General features: G+C 48.7%; 1 protein-coding gene across 2 annotated transcripts in view; it reads right to left on the reverse strand.

Moving 5' to 3' along the window:
• Positions 1-17,373, reverse strand: part of ANO2 (anoctamin 2) — a gene marked incomplete at both ends in the record, with an annotated part of 339,298 nt that overhangs the window by 70,341 nt on the left and 251,584 nt on the right. For both annotated transcript variants that reach the window (XM_081247877.1, XM_081247876.1), the window contains one exon: positions 8,963-9,158. In XM_081247877.1, the coding sequence (XP_081104003.1) occupies positions 8,963-9,158 (196 nt within the window). The remainder of the gene's footprint in view (positions 1-8,962; positions 9,159-17,373) is intronic.

Raw genomic sequence — 17,373 nt, forward strand, 5'->3', positions numbered from 1 at the left:
CTCGACGGAGCTTCCCCTGAAGGAGAGGACGGTCCTTCCTTAAAGAGACCAGTGAGCTGTCTGGGACCGGCGGTGTGGAGGGACCATCTCAGCAGTGGTCCAGCCTCTCCTGTCCGATGAGACAAGGCCAGCATCCGACAGCAATGTGGTGCAGCAATGAGACACACGAGCAGTGAAGGGCTGGCCATACTCCAGGTATTTCCCTGTTGAAGCATGGATGGTGCCCTGACCCTCCTCTGTTAGTCAGCATCGCACCAGGAAACAGAGTTTACCTCAGATGGTTCAGAGGAAGAGATTTCAACGAAGGCACAGTTTTGCCAGAGGTGAGGGCAAATCAGGGAAGAAATGGCCCCAATTCCATCTCCTCTACCCCCTAAGCTCCTTCCATTGCTTCCCATTGGCTGAGCCCAGCCACCAGTCAGCGTGGGGTACCTGGTGATAGAATCTGCTGGGCCTCGGGGCACAGACCACGGTGGACGCAGGGGGAGAAGGGGCCTGGAGGGAAACGACGGCCAACAGAGCATGACCACCATGACCCCCTTGCTTCTCATGGATTCAGGCTCTGGGTTCTCAGAAAACTCAAAGAAAGGGAGAGGAATGTATGGGGCTTCTTGCTAAAAGGAAAAATGAGAGAGACATGTTCATAGTTACAGCTCAAGTTTGGAAGGAATTCTTGCCAGTTGTATTAAACTATTATAAAAGTAGCAGTGTTATTAATAATCGTTCCATATAACTGGAATGGATTGTTCCACAAACTCAAGCTATAACCTTGCTCGTGTCTTCTGCATTACTAGCAGCAGCCTCCCACCATCCCCTCTGCTTCCCAGACAACATTTACAGTTACTTTAAGCCAACATCATGGAGGGGGGCCCTCAAACAATGGCAGAATCTACCCTGGCCACACCCTTCCCCTGGCCTTCCAGATGGGATGGGCAGGAGGCCACCCAGGCAGTCAGGAGCTGGTGGCAGACCAGGAAAACAACCCAGCCGACATGACTCTAAGCCAGATTTCAAATTGCCAGCACTGTGGTCTCCCCACCCGGAAGGCATAGGTCTCAGACCAGCCCACACACATCCACACGCATCCACACACATTCACTCACATCCACACGTATCCACACGCATCCACATGCATGCACATGCATCCACACGTATCCACATGCATCCACATGGGTCCCTGCTCCGGAAGCACGCTCCTGTGCAGGCCTAGGCTGCAGGGAAGCCGACTCCCCTTGCACCAGCGCTCAGAGCCAAGAAAGCAGTCCTTCACCCTGCGCTCTGAAAACACACGTTGTGCACATTTGATGGGAAATTAGATCCATCTCTGTACACCCAAAATGTTTCTCTTTAAAGAATGTGTGATGTCCTGGCGGCCTTTGGTTCTGAGTTTCCCCCTCCTGTTCATTTCTTCCCTCTCTTCTCTCCTCAGTGGTCAGATGCAGCCTGTGCAGAGGATGGCTTAGAACTGGATGCACAATTCTGGACTCAGGACTACCTGGTGGTACTTCAATTCTTCCAAAAAAGGGTTTTTAAAAAAAATTTAATAAAGCACGTGAGACCCCAAAGTCTGCGAACCTGCGGAGGTCTCCTCATGCCTGCGGGCCTGCATGGGGGGCTGGCTCCCACTGTCTCCCCACTTGTCGCCACCCCAGCGACCTGACGTTCTCATGGGTGGGGTGCGTCACATTTTAAATCTTCTGGAGCCTCTGATGTGTTTTCTTCTGCTTTCTAAACACATTTAGAATTTTCCGAGGCCAAAGGACAGCTACGTATTACCAGGCAGTGGGGCGCTGTGGTCTCCGCAAGGACACCAAGGCCAGGGTCCTCACCACTCACAGCCAGAGGACCTTGGGCCTGTGGGAGGGTTGAGACCACCCTCACCCTTGGGGCTATTTTGAGGATTAAATATACTAATATACAGAAAGTGCTTCGAACAGGGCCTGGCACAGGCTGTGTGTGCGTGTGCATGTGTGTGCACACGTGTGTGCGCATGGGCACACCACTATTAACTATGGGTCTTGGTCAAGTTTCTAAACCTCTTCAGACCCCTCATAAATAAAGTGAAAGAAACAACCAGTTCCGGGCACTAATGTGAAAATTAGGTGAAACACTGTACAGACAATGCCCGCTGGTGCCTGGTACACAACAGGTGTCAATAAAATCAGATCCTTTCCCCATCTCTCCTTTTGTCACTTCCCTGCCCCCGCATTGGTAGCGACACTCAGGAGCTGTGTTATCAGCAATATTTAAACAACTCACAAACACAGCCTTTTCCTAAGAACTGGAGGCTTTGATTTGACACGATAATTGTGCCTCAGGTACACACACAGTGAGCCCAACCCTGTAACTAGGAGAGACTCAGTGCAGAGTAAAGATGAATCATACAGCCCCACACACAAGCCAGCACTCTGTAGAGTTTGAAAGGAGAGGAGGGGGAAGGAGGGGAGGAGGAGAAGCTGGAGTCAGAGAATGACGCTGACAAAGACAAGCTCGTGGCAGCTGGATTATTCAGCTGAGAAGCCTGGTGTCAGCCCTGCCTTCCTCACTCTGCCTGGAGCTAGAGTGCACATGGGGCCCCTTCTAGGCCAAGCTGGACCCATGCCTATGTCAGTCATGACAAGACCCTACCGTTTCAGGAACACTAGACATCATACTCCCCAGGCTTGGGCTCGGAAGCTCATTGCCTCACAGGCACAGTGTACCCTGTGCCCTGACCCACGTAGGAAGCTACAATGGTCTGAATGTTTGTGTTCCCCCAAATTCACATGTTGAAATCCCAACCCCCAAAGGTGATGGTATTGGGAGGTAGGGTCTTTGGGAGGTGCTTAGGTCATGAGGGTGGAGTCCTCATGAATGGGATTAGTGCCCTTATAAAAGAGACCCCACAGAGCTCCCTCACCCTTTCCACCACGTGAGGACACAGCAAGGAGATAGCCATCTGCAACACAGAAGAGGGCTTTCACCAGGACCCCCCATGCTGGCACCCTCATCCTGGACTTCCAGCCTCCAGAAGTCTGAGACATGAGTTTCTGTTGTTTATCAGACACCCAGTCCACAGTATTTTGTTATAGCAGCCTGAACAGACTGAGACAGAAGCATACCTTGAGCTGGTCTGCATGGGGACCCCTGTTGTCTTACCTCAGACCCTGGCCTGCCAAGATGCCCGAGCCCCATCCTGTTTGCCTGGGTGTCTGGTGTCCTAATGTCCTGCCCAGCTCTTGCTTGCTTCCTCTTCCAGGAACTGGATCCTTTCCCTATAAAACCCTGTGGCCCCTCCAGGAAAGAACAGGTCACTAGGGACTAAGAGTCCTTGTCCCACCCGTTCACTGAGATCCTCACAAATGTCAGCGACTGATACTTGCTGAACCAGGCTACACACTTTGCACAGCATGCCTTGGCCGACAAGGTCCCAAAGCATCTTTGTTTCCCCAGACATCCCGACCCCAGCCCCAGACTTCAGCTCAGTCCCTGCGCCACCAGGACCACGTCGCCTCCAGATGGTAGCATGTCTTGCACCCAAGCCCATGACTGTTGTTATTCTGGCCACCAAGTAGACAGTTACTGTCTTTATCTATCACTAATCACACTCAAGGCATTTAACAAATTCTGTCTTTTGACACAAATATTTGTGGCAAGAACAGACCTCAGATAGGCCTGACACCGGGGCCTGTTGAGGGACCTCCTAGGGAATGGGTCTTCCATCACCCAACTTTGCAGGAAACACTCAGGAACTCATTGGAGTTGTTTACACCAGCTGTTTGCACCTGGTGAGCAAAGCACGTGGTCACCGCCTCCTCATCCATCAGGAGATCTGGGGCAGGAAGCCAGATGGGTATTAAACCCAGCGTGAGACTGGCAAAGGAAGCCCCTAAGCTTGGCAGGACCCTCAATCTATCAGGTGGCCTTATCCACAGCTTTATGTCCCTGTGGCGGCCTGGAGGCTCTGAAACCACACCTCTGCCTGCAGGTAGGCCTGTCACACCCTGCTGTGCAGGTCCATCTCATTAGTGTGTGAACTCTGCCATTAAGAAAAATGCTAGGCTTTGGATCTCTTTGTTGCATCTTCCAATCACTGCCCCATCAATGGCAACTTTGCATTTCCCTGATTTGTCTTAATAGTCCCTCAAATCCTTTGGTCAGCAGGCAGGGTTGAAACCATGAATACATAAACACTCACTTGAGCCTCTCCTGTGCTGACAGGATGCCTCGCCTACGGGCATTCCTTGAAAAAGAATCTGAATGCATGAGTGAAGAGACAGATATATTTCACCAATAACTGCACCAACAAGCGTGGGCTAAGATCTACCAGAGAGCAGGCTGGGGAGGAGAGAAAAGAAACGTAAGGCAGAGTGGCTGTTCTCCAGGGCTTTGTAGCCTGGTTGGAGCAACTGGCAGAGAACTTTCCTGCTCACGGAAGGTCCACGAGCTTCCACGCATTTCCAACCTCTTCCTGATAAGGCTGCTTCTAGCTGGCATGCTATGGGCAGAAGTGATGAACGATACCTCTGTGACAGCCTTGACGTGACCCTCCGGCACTCTGTACCCTAAGACGGTGCCCACGTGGCCTCCATGGGTCCGGGTCCTCAGCAACTCCGTGAAGCAGAGACCCTGCCCTGTCACCCCAACCACGCAGTGCGAGCAAGAACCAATAAACACCTTCGTGGTATGGCAATGAGATTCTAAGATTAAGTCCTCGTCTGGTCTAAGAGTGGGAGATCCGGGAATGATATCAGACGGTATGTGACAAACTTGCAGGGAGTGAAGCAGGTCCTTATCTGCTTGGGAAGCACCCCAAGCTTCTGGCCACCTTGCTGGTTTCTAAGCCCTTGCTTTTGCCTTAGCTGTTCTGTACCTTCGCCTTTACCTCTGCTGTGCTGCAGCCTCTTTCTAGAGCCTTCCCTCTAGATCTCCTCCCACCCCACTCAGGGTTCAGCCACAGTGTTACCACCTGGACAGTCCTTTCCCCACCACCTCGTGCAAAGTACACAGCCCCAAGCCACCACCACATCGCCCTGTTTTTCTCTCTCACCCTCTGTGAAATGTTCCCATCTACTGTGCATCCTTCCCCGACTGCAGTGTCAGGACAGCTGGAGCAGGGACCATGCCTTTCCTCTTTACCTGTGTTCCCAGAATGGGGCCTGGCACAAAGCAGACGCTCAAACAACACCAGAGGGATGAACCAAGGAGTCTGTGCCCGTGGAGCCCAGAAGTGGGTGGAGGAAACCCACTGAGGGCTGAGTGTCCAGAAAAAAATTCACAAGGGAGGCAACCTCGAGGGGTCCTTTAAGGGGAGGGTCACTGAGGGTTACTGCAGCCTGAGCGAGGCACAGGGTGATGGGGGGTGACTGTGAGTTAAGTGGTCAGAGGGGATGGAAGCAGACACTGGGAAGAAGGTGGTTGAGAGCCTCTCAGATGCTAGTTTGGATCTGACTTAAGGGTTCAAGGAAGCTCTCTGTGGGGCCCGACTGGGAGGGATGCATCCCCAGTGCGCTCTTTGAGAAAGGCTGATTGGGTGGGGTTTCCCAGACTGAGGGCCCCAGGAAGAGGCTGAAGACAAGGGCATAGTCAGTCATTAGGCTCTGACAACAGTCTAGATGGGCGTGATGATCAGCAGACAGAAGGCCAACGATGAAGGAAGCATCAATGAAACTTAGTCCAGCCAAGTTCCCTGTTCACCCAACACCACACAGATGGTGGGGGAGGGAGGAGGAGCCGGGGCTGGAATTCATGGCTCTCCCCACTGGACTCCCCAACTCCGTGGTCCTTCCACAATACATCACACCTTCTGAGCCCTCCGCAAACATCCAGTCTGAGACAGACAAGAGCAACAACCCAAGCAATGCCCACGTGGGGTCCAGGCTAGAGACCAATACGCCAATCCAGACAGTGAGAAACGCACATCAAAACTGCACAAAAGACACTGGCATTTTAGGGGCAGGATCTGAGTTTGAATCTTAGTCAAATGAGGATGGAATACTTCCCTTGCTGACCACACACAGTCTGTGAAGATGAAATGGGATAATCAAATTCATTTTTAAGATAAAAATGCTTCATGAGTGAGTATCGCGGCCACAAAGAACAAAATGCACTTGTTAGAATTTCACCTCCTTTCCGGCGCGCAGACTTTCGTATGGACCACGGGACATTGGCTTAACCGCTTGGAGGAGTCTGAACTTTTGGGTGAGGAAGGGAGAGCTGTTAGAAACAGTGGATACAGCTTCATGGTGTGGAAAGGGTTTCATGGCCAAGACAGAGAACCTGCCTAGCCTTGTATGTGGGAGGGACTCACTAAATACTTGTTAATGAGTTTTTGATTGTCGACACTCTATCTTGGATCTTTACCACTGTCTGGAGCTGTGCAAGATAAGTGAATAATGTAACACAGATGGACAACAAGAAGATGTTTCTGCATCATCACTGATTTCCGGTTCCTTTCTCCCTACTTCCTGCCCACACACTCAACAGTCTCCTTTACTCTAGATCCCCCGCCTCCCTCCACTCTGTGGCATCCTGCTGGAGTCATTTGGCAAACAGTTCCCACCACCCCATCATGCTCTTCAAACCCCACAGCGTAGAGAATGAACTTGAGGGCATGGGGAGGGGGAGAGGAAGCTGGGATGAAGTGAGAGAGTGGCATGGATTTATATATACTATCAAGTGTAAAATAGATGGCTAGTGGGAAGCAGCTGCATAGCACAGGGAGATCAGCTCGGTGCTTTGTGACCACCTAGAGGGGTGGGATAAGGAGGGTGGGAGGGAGACGCAAGAGGGAGGAGATATGGGGATATATGTATATGTATAGCAGATTCACTTTGTTATAAAGCAGAAACAAACACACCATTGTAAAGCAATTATAATCCAATAAAGATGTTAAACAAACAAACAAAAAAACCCACAGCAGTGTCGGGTTGGGAGCTGCTCAGGGGATGGAGGGCATTTCTTTGCACTCCTGCCTTTTCCCCCATGCGAAGGGAGTGTGATTAGTTGTAGTTCCCTGCTTTGTCTTCCCACCTCACTCCTTTCTCCTCCCGGGTGAGAGAAGAGGAAGAGCTTAGCCCATTGGTCGGTGTGGATGGTAACACTGGCATCTGCTCTGTCCTTTTGGGGGAAGCAAACGGCCTGCAGGAGGGGCCCTTCTGAGTCCCGTGCCCCACCCCCTCCAATGTCCTAACAACTGCAGGGCTGCCCTGCCCACTGCTGCCTGCCATGGGGAGGCCAGTCTGCCTGGACTCTGGACTAGGAAGCCTATTTGGCTCTCCTGCTAAGTTGCTTCCTCCAGTGCAGCCTTTTTCAGCTTTAAGGGTGAAATCTCAGCTTTTGTCTCCATCTGCCTTTGCCTTACTTCTCAGCTGGTTCAGTAATCAGGCCAGTAAGATGGTACTCTTTACTGGATACCCTTTGAACTTCAGCAAATACTTTTCCACTGTCTGTGAAAATAAGCAGAGTCTTCAGCCTGACATTCCAGGTCCTCCACCAAAATATCTGGGCTCAGCCAACGCCCCAGGCCCAGTTCCCCCCCATGCTGTGCCCTGGTCATGCCAGGACCCTTGAGCACCACCGCATGGGCTCCCCGGGCATCCTGGACATGCTTCGTGTTCTCTTCCACCTGCTGAGCTGCTCCTTTGGCTCCCTGGATTTTAGACCCCCCACTTTTACCCAATGTACCAGCCCAGCCCACACTCCACTTCTCCCTGCGCCTTTCCTGACCCTGATGGGTCAGATCCCACCCTTCAGTGACGGATTTCTCATTCTGTTTCCTCTGCCGGGAGCCCTCCTCGCCTCCTGTCCGGCCCCTCCTCCCCACGCACATGTCTGACATCCACGTCCACTTATTTCCAAGCTCTCTCACTGGATGGCCTCACCCGGAGCCGCTCCTGAGCCCCCAGGGGTGTGGGATGCTCGTCCTAAGTGCTTCCATGGAATCCTGTATCCCGGCAAACACACTGAAGTGGAATTCTCTGCTCACTTTTCTTAAGAAACGTATGAAGGAACACAGATAACACTTCTATATAAACATGCACATGCCCAAAGACGGCGGAACGGCCAGATGGTAAATCGCCTACATCCACATAGAAACCAAAGTCAGTGCCCACCGTGAGTAGCAGCCACGCCAGGGAAGGCACTGAAAGAATCACTGGCATTAGTGAAACCTTTCCCGATTCTCTGAGCCTCCAGGAAAGGCTCTCTTGAAGAGGGGTTACCCTGTCAAGCGTCCGCTTCCAACTGGTTAGTACAGTAAAGACATCCCATCATTAATTCAAATCCCCGGAGGTGAGTGAGAGGCTGAGACTGCTGGTCCCTGGATTCAGCGAGGGAAAGAGATGCCTCCAGGCCACCCAGGATAAAGGCAGTGAGGAAAGGGTCTCGCCCTCCACCCCGATGTCTAAGAAGCATAAGTGCCAGAAAGTGGTGCTCAAGCAACAGCAGCCTGTGGCTCAAATGACACGCCTGCATACTGAGGCCACTGCATTTTACTCACTGGCTGGAAGCTTGGGAAGCCTGATACACCTCTCTGAAGTCTGCTCAGGGCCTGGGGAATGCGTGGATTTGTTGGGACCTCTGACAACATGAGGATAGATAAGACCCTCTTGGGCTCAAGTGTCAAGAGGCTTTCCCAACTTTATAAACACTGCTGGGAAAATGAGGAGAACTGAAACTCTGCCTTTTTTTAGCAGGAAGTTTTGAACACCTCTTGCTTCTAGGCTGAGCTAAAAAGAACTGACCCCATGATTAATCTTGGGGGATAACAAGGCCATCAACCTGGGCTACTGATCGAGAATGTTCCAGGAAGGATTCCTGCCAGGCGGAGGCCCTACAAGGACACACCCTGCACCTCCTCATTTCTCCAGTGCACTGGACTTCCTTTTTTTATGTTGGGTCATTGGCACCAAAAACCCTGCACACACTGAACTGACCACCTCAAGGGGGCCCGGGGCAAACATGCAATGTGGTGACCCGGTACCGATTTTGGTGAGCCACTTGGCCACGGCGCCGTAAATCTCATCCAGGATGAGGATGACCACGAGGTTGATGATGACTGCCGTGGCCGTCACGGTCACCCGGACGTTGGAGCGTGTGGCCTTGTTGAGTGACAGAGCAGCAGCAGTTGTGATGCGGTAGACGATGACCCCGAAGACAGTGGAGAACGTCAGGGCCATCTGTTCGGGAAAACAGGGAGAGTCACACGTCAGCGGACAGTAGTTACTGCCCACCTAGTACTTGAGTCTGCTACGTCGGGTGCTATGAATCTGGAGTCCACTGGTGGGCAATGAGGCATCGCCAACCTCGGAACTCATGCAAGTTCCCGGTACGGGGGCATTTTCCAGGGGAGAAGGTCTTCCATGTTTATCAGATTCCAAATGGCCTATAACACACACCCACAAACTGAGGTTACCATCGGGGGTGGGGAGTACAGAGGTAGGGGAAAAAAAGGGGTTATTATGGGATTCTATGAAATCACCTGTGTGAAACTTCTGAAAATTGTAAAGCACCACAGAATCTAAAGAGTCTTTCATTCAATTACAAAAAACTGTAAAACCTGTTTAGAAGTCTTATAAAAACTAATATCTAAAAAAGTAAAAAAAAAAAAAAAAGAGAGAAACTACGACTGAAACGCTGGATGTGGTAGTGTGTACGACAGAACGTGGTGTGATTTCTTTCATTAGGGAGCTTTCAATCCACTATGGGGATAAGTTCAACCAGAGTAAATAGTAAATAATAAATAGTGAATAATGTAGTCGTGTCAAATGAAGAGTGTAGTTGTGAACAGGGCTGAGTACAGAGGGGCTCAGGGAAGAGTTTGTGGAGCTAGTGGATTTCAGCTGGGCCTTCGATGAAAGGCAACAGGGAGCCCTTGAAGATGTTTGAGCTGGGAAGGGTTAGGGTCAGAGCTTGGTGGGGTGGGTGCAGGAAGGCTGCCCAAAGGAGAAAAAAGGGAAAGAAACCCCGAGCAAGACTTTTAGACTCTCAGTCCTCAGGGTGAATAAAGCATGGCTGTAAGATTTCTCTACCAGGTAATTGGCAGGGGAGTACTCAGATTTCTCACGGGCACAGCGATCTCTGGCATTATGCTTAGAAGGCAGGTTTACCAGCCCCTTGACCTCGAGGGCCAGCCCCATTTCCTTTTTCCAGAGCCTAAGAATAATAAGGTGCTCTCCCAGAGACCAGTTCCCTTTCCCCTCCCCCCACAGTGGAGGAAGGGCCATTTCCATGGAGCACAAGGATGTGAGGAGAAGACAGTGCCCGGCAGAGGGCTGAGAGGGAAAGGCAAGGTGTGTGACCTGCTCAGAGCAAAAAGTTCTAACGCGTTTCTGTCCAGCGGAGTCTTCTTTCTTAGAATTCTTTCTGCAGGAAAGGAAAGATTCAGGTCACATTTCTTCTGGGGGTGGGGAAGGGGGGTGGGTGCTGGCTGTGGAGGACTAAACGGAAAACATGGGGAGAGAACGGGGCAGGTGAAAGGTTCCTCTGAAAAAACACACTGTCCTGGACGATGGGCGTCCCCTCTCTAGAAAAAAGGGAAGGGAAGGGGAGGTGTGGGGAGGGGACTCTGGCTAGGCAGTGCTTTGCAATCAGTGTGAATGACACTCCAGTGGGCTGTGATGGGAAATGGGTTGCAGATGTGTCCCTCTATGGAAGTCTTCAGACCTCTGGGGGTGCTGGTGGCAGCCTCAGCAGTGTGTCCCCATGTGCTTCACAAACATTAGTGCTTGCCTTGTGGCCACGGTGAGAAAACGCAGCCCCTCTGTAAGAAAGGCAGAATGACAGCAGCCTCCAGGTAGAGGGTGTGTGTGCGTGTGCGTGTGTGTGTGCGTGTGTGTGTGCGTATGCGTGTGTGTGTGTGTGTATGCGTCAGTCAGGGCGGAGGAGAGGTTAGATGGGAAAAACACTCTGTGGGGAGGCCCCTCCTTTGATGGGGGTGCAGGTGGGCGCAGCAGAACCCCAGCCTCCAGGACCGGGGAGGGAGGACTACCATGGACGTGGGGAAACCTGGACATGACATCACCGCCCTCCAACAATGCAGACACTGCACTTCCCTGTCCTCTGGGATTGTCACTGCCGGACAGTATGGGCCTGGAAAATGTGGTGTGAGATTCTTTTCCCCCCAAATCGCTTTTGCAGTGGAGGTCAGGGATGGAAGTATTGATGCGGGGCGTGCCAGGGCATCGAAGAGCGACTGTGTGTGTGTCTATCTGGGGTTGGGTGTGGGGGGATGACTGGGGAAGACAACGATGCCAGAAACATCCCTTGCCTTGGGGCTCAGGGGGCGGGGAGAAGATCAGCTTCTATCCTCCTTCTCTGAGAGGCCAAGCTGGGGTCAGAGTGTGATCTGGACCAGCTGCCTCAGCTGGGAGCTTGAGACACAGGCCAAATGGCAAGCACCAGTCTAGACGTACTGACTCAGAATCTGCAAGTTAACAAGATTCCTGTTCTTCTAGAGGCACGGCTCCACTCACTCCGGGAAGCCCTTTCCCCAGCCCCAGCCCCTCCCCAGCCCTCGGATGCTGTGCTCTGCCATCCTAACTTCTCTGATCTTGATTTTCCGTCCCATTATAGAAATCCACTTCTGAACCTCTCCTCTGGTGTTTCCCACAAGCACCTCAAGATTCACAGTTTTCAAGCCAGAAGAGCTTGGAGAGCACCGACCCAGTCCCAGGACTATTTTGCAGATGTGGAAACAGGCGTGGAAAGCGAAGCGATTTGCTCAAGGTCACAAGGCATAGACTACAACCCTAGCCTCCTAGATCACTGTAGGAATTAAAGAGTTGTAGCATTTAGGGATCATCCACGTCCAGCCTTTGACCTCATATACAAGGAAACTGAGGCCCAAGAAGCAGCAATGGGATTGGTCCAAGGTCCGGGTGGGACATGGCAAAGCCAAGATACTCATGGTCATAACGTCATCATCAACAACAGCTAATCCATGTGTGCACTCTTGATTTCATGATTCGAGCCACATCTGCACTAGCATGAATCCTTACAACAATCACGCAAGATACGCCTTTTGCAGATGCAATTCAGTGCCATCCAGGATTTGAACCCTGCTCTATGGCTGCAAGGTCGACAATCCCATCCTGACATTAGAACCCAGGTCTTTTGGCACCAAGCCCAGTACTACTTTCATCACTTTGGCTGTATTATTGATTTTGTTTATTAAATTCAACAAATATTTTCTGACCACTTATTGTGGTGCGATAAGTGTATTTTATGTATGTGATCAGGTCCCCCAACTAAACCAACAGGGGGGATTGGTCTTGTACTACACTCTGTGCCTCATGCCAGTGCAGAGAGGTGGCTCCTGTGTGGAACCTGTTTGGTAAAGACTTGCCGACCCTCAGCTCTGGGCAATCTCACCCCCCTACACTTGGTCGCCTGCATCATGGCCTCTGTGGTTTTTTTTTTTATATACAATTGTTAAAAGTTACTTTCCATTTACAGTTATTACAAAATATTGGCTATATTCCCTGGGTTGTACAATACATTCTTGTGGCTCTTGCTGTTTGAATCCCATAGCTTTACTTGGGGACACAGCCAAATTTCAGTGGAAGTCAGGCTACAGAGTCCAGAGCCCTAATTTTACACTATGAGCGAGCTGGTCTGGTCCCTACCCTCCAGGACTTGCATTCTGAGAAAACCATGGCACACAGACAGCAAGGATGAGCCTAGTAGCAGCTGGACAGAGTGACGGGGCTCAGTTCAGGAGCTTCTAGAACGTTCTAGGCACAGAGCAGGGGGATTAGTCAGAGAAAACGCCACAGAAGAAGTGGTGGGACCATTTCCTATGGGCAGGCTTGGAGGAGAGAATAAGCAAGAGCAAGTAAAATGCACAGGGCAGAGCAACCCCTGCTGAACCAGTGGGAGAGCAGCCCGGTTGAGGGCACAGCTCATAGTAGTAGGTCAATTTGAAAAAATACACACCCCAACAACTCTATCATTGACATACCAAGTTATCTCTGGCACCTGCTTAATTAATTTATTTTCTCATGCAGTCATTCATGAAACATGTCTTGAGCCCCTACTGTGTGCCAGTTACTGTTCTGGGTATCAGGGATACAGTAGAGAACAAAACAGACAGAAATTTCTGCCCTCGTGGCGTTGACCTTCTAGTGGGGAAAGACAGACAAACTCATAAGCAGGTAACAAAGATAGTATGTCAGGTGCGATCAATACTCTAGAAACAAAGCAAAACGGGAGCATAGAGATAGGCTGCAACTTAAAACAGGGTGGGGTCAGGAAAGGCATAGGTGAGAAGGTGACATTTCAGCAAGGACCTAAAGGAGGAAATCGGAGACCTGAGGGTTCAGGCAGGGGGTGGCTGAAGCAGTGAGCGAAGGGGGAGAGTGGGAGTGGAAGATGGGTGTCGGAGGGGAGGAACTGTAGTATAAGGATGTCAGCGTCTACACTTCATGAGATGGGAAGCCTTTAGAGAGTTTTGAGCAGATGAGTAATGTGACTTATTTGAAAAAGATCAACAGGCTGATGATCTGTCAGGGGACAGCGTAACCGACAGGCAGACGAGTTAGGAGATCACTGTGATAATCCAGGTGATGGAGGAGGGTTTCTGATGGCTGGTTCCTGAGATACAAACAGAAGTCAATGACTGTCTTGGGTGTGGGAGTAAAGCTCAGGCACCCAGCTCTAGAGGCAGGACATTGCCTCTGGTAATCCCCTCCCACATAAAAAGGAAACAAAAAGAGGGTTAATTCAAAAAGGAAAGAAACTTTAGCTCAACACACTGGGTTGGAGAAGAAAGAGAAAATGCATCTTTATCCATCCTGGCCTCTCCCACGGGTGAGGAAGATGAACACTGCACTGGGCTCTTCTTGGCTCTTGTCACCCCATGAAAAATATCCCCAACTGATGACAGATGGCATCGCTAAAACCCTCCTCATGGTCGTGGTCCTGGCGTCTTCTGCCAAGGTTTCATCACAGGGGGTGAAGGAGGAAATGATAAAGGATACTCAAGTTCATTGCCATAGATGCCTTTGACTAATTCCATAACAAATACACTCTTTTATAAACACCATCCTGACTCCTTTATCTCAGATTCCACACCTTGTTCTAGGGAAATGCTGAGCCCCTTTCTCAAGAAGACTGGGTTTTTTAAAAAGTGAAAAAAAATGGGAAAAAGTTAGTGTAAAATAAGGATTTTAAAAAAATAAAATTGGTAGGGGACTATATCATTTATTGCCCAACCTGGAATACTTTTGAAAGCAGAAAGGAATGCTAGTCATGATGATCTTAGTCAACAAGCCTAGGCCAGGACTAGTCCAGAGCACCTGCCTGCACGAGGTGATCTTCCTACCACTCTACTCGCAGTTCCCAGCACCTGCTGGCTACACAGAGCTGGGGGACCCCAGGCAGAGTGAGACGCCTCAATGAGTTCTTGATTCTGATACACAATCTCCTGTTGGTATCAAGATTTGGAGTTAGGCGGGGTTGTGAAAGGGAAGATAAGAGATAATCATTTATTGTCTCTGAACGACACAAAAAAGTTTTCCCACCCTCGAATCTAGCTTTAGAAGGTCTCCATGGAATTTTTAAAAAATATTGATTTATTTTTTTGGTAACATCATGCGGCATGGGGGATCTTAGTTCCCCTACCAGGGACCGAACCCATGCCCCCTGTAGTGGAAGCAGGGAGTCTTATACACTGGACTGCCAGGGAAGCCCCACCCATGGAATTTTTAAAAACTTAGAACATTGAGGAGATACCCCACCAATGACCTGATTTTCAGGGTTTGTCAATAGTGATGTCTACTTGTTGTAGACAGTGATCATGATGATGCTACAAGGTCTTCTCTCAGGCAGTAGATAAGCTTCTATTTTCAATCCTCTCCCTCCCAGACCTATCAGTGGCATCTGACACAAGTGATGGCCCTCCCCTTGCAATACCTTCTTGGCTTCGGGGACCCTCCCCTCGCCCCTGGCTCTTCCTTTTCAACCTTCTCTTTTGGCTCTTCCTTGTGCTCCCAAATTTTCACATTACAGCATCTTGGGACTCAGTCCTCGGACCTTTTCTCTATCTCTCCTCACTCCCCTGGGGATCTCATACAATCTCATGGCTTTAAGTACCATCTCTACCATCTGATTAGGGCTCCAGCCTGGGCATCTCCTCTGAACTCCAGATTTATATCCATCATGCAGGCAACTCCAGGATTCCTAGGGATAACTCTAGCCTTTGGAAGATAAAAACCTCAGAGTCCTCCTTGACTTTTCTCTGTTTTACATCCCATGATGAAATTCCTTGGGGTCTACTTTTTCTGCACCTATATGCATTGTCACTTGCGTGGATCTGACTCTTGGTTTTCTGTTTTGTTCTATTGGTCGAATTCCCTATTTCCACCCCACCACCTCATTGTCATACTTATTATTGTTTTATAATAAGTTTCTGTTTGGTAGAGTACCATATCCCTCCTGATTCTTCTTCAAGAGTGTCTTGACTCTTCCTAGCCTTTGCTCTTCCATATACATCATCAAGGAGACAAGGACCTTAGAACATTATTGTTCTATTTATTGCCCACCCAACTTACAGATTAGCGTTGTGTGTATTTTAAATTCTACCTTATTTTTAATCCCATGAGGCGTCATCATTACTGTTTTCACAGTCGAGGTTCACACAGATTTTCCCACTGATTTATCACTTTGATTATTCTTCATTTCTTTTTCAAACTATGGTTTTCCATATGGGGTCATATCTGAAGCCCATAATTAGAATTCCTTTAGTAGAAGATTCAGTTGGTGGCAAACTCTCAGTTTTTGTCTATAAATATCTTTATTTTATCCTCATGACATTCCTAAATGATATTCTTCCTGGTTATAGAATTCTGGATAAGTAATTGTTTTCTTTTCAGCACAGGAAGATAACATGTCATTTCTAATTGCTATGAGAAATCAATGGTCAATCTAACAGCCTTTTTATTGAAGGTAACTTGTCTTTTGTTTTCTGACTGCATTTGAGATTTTTCTTGTGTCTTATATAGTCTATGATTTCACTATGATGAATCTAGATGTAGATTTATTTTATTTTTTTCTGCTTGGGTTTCATAGGGATTCTTCAATCTGTGGGTTGGAATTCTGTAGCAGATTAGGAAACCATCAGTCATTATATTTCATTCATTAACTTTTCTCTTTCCTCTTTGTCCAGTAGTGCAATGAAATGTATGTTAAATCTCATTCTACCAGTATTTCCAAATCTCTTAATTTCTCTTCTATATATTTTACCTTTTGCCTCCCCATGCTGCACTATGGATAATTTCTTCTAACCTATACTGCAGTTCACAGATTCTCTTCAGCTGTGTCTAGTTTGTTGTTTTATATATATATATATATATATATATATATATATATATATATATATATATATATATATATATATATATATATTATAATACATACAACATTCATATACATGTAGAATGTATTATATATTCATATACATGTATTTCATATGCATGGATTTATTTATTTCTAGCAGATTTACTGGTTGGTTTTCAAATCCTCTAAGCCGTTTTCTTCAATAGTTTCTTATTCTTTGCAGATGTTTCAAGCTTGATGTTTTCACTTGTAACTGGTGTTTCCAATACCTTTAGTCTTTGCTGTCCTCACTGTTCTTTCTCAAGGCGCTTTAGCTTCTTGTGTAATTGGCTGTATTCTCTTCGTTGCCCTTGAAAATTCTTTTGGGGGATTTCTTGAGGCCTAGCATGAATTTGCCTTCCTCCAGAGAGAACTTGTATTTGCTTCTCCTGGGCACCTGGGAGCACTGCTAGTTCCAGACCAAGTCCACAACCTGAGGTTCCTGATCCTCTCCTGTGATGAACCAAGCTGTAAATCCACCATGGGGACTGCCCATAGCCACTTCTTGGGGACAGGGCGTTGGTTTCCCTTTTTCTCCCTATTCTACTTAGAAAATAACAATTTTCTCTGAAGTCCCAAAGTTGGGGACAGGGGGTGGCTAGTTCTTCATCTTCATTCTGAGAGTGTAGCCCTCTAGTGTTCCAGTTTAATTTGGTGAGGACTTCCTGCTAGAAGCTCTCTTTGAGCCAGTCATACCCCCTGATTCCCATCCTCCCTGCCCCATAAAAACCACCAAAGCCCAAGCCCAAGTGTGCCTAGATGGGAAAATGTCCTCAAGGTAAAAGCAGCATTAGTGCCCAGATATTTGTTTCCTTGGTTCCATTTTCCTTTAGAGTTCAGTCTAGTATTCCTGACTATCCTGTCAGTCCTTCAAGCTTTAAGAAGATTGAAAAATATATTTATCCACAATTTTTTTTTGCTACTTTCAGCAAGATGGGATGCTACAAATATCCTAACCTACCACTGCTGGAGATGGAAGCCTATTTTACTTATCTGTTTTCTTATTTATGTACGTATTTG

This window comes from Mesoplodon bidens (genome assembly GCF_964165515.1).
Source record: "Mesoplodon bidens genome assembly, chromosome: 11".
NCBI lineage: Eukaryota > Metazoa > Chordata > Mammalia > Artiodactyla > Ziphiidae > Mesoplodon > Mesoplodon bidens.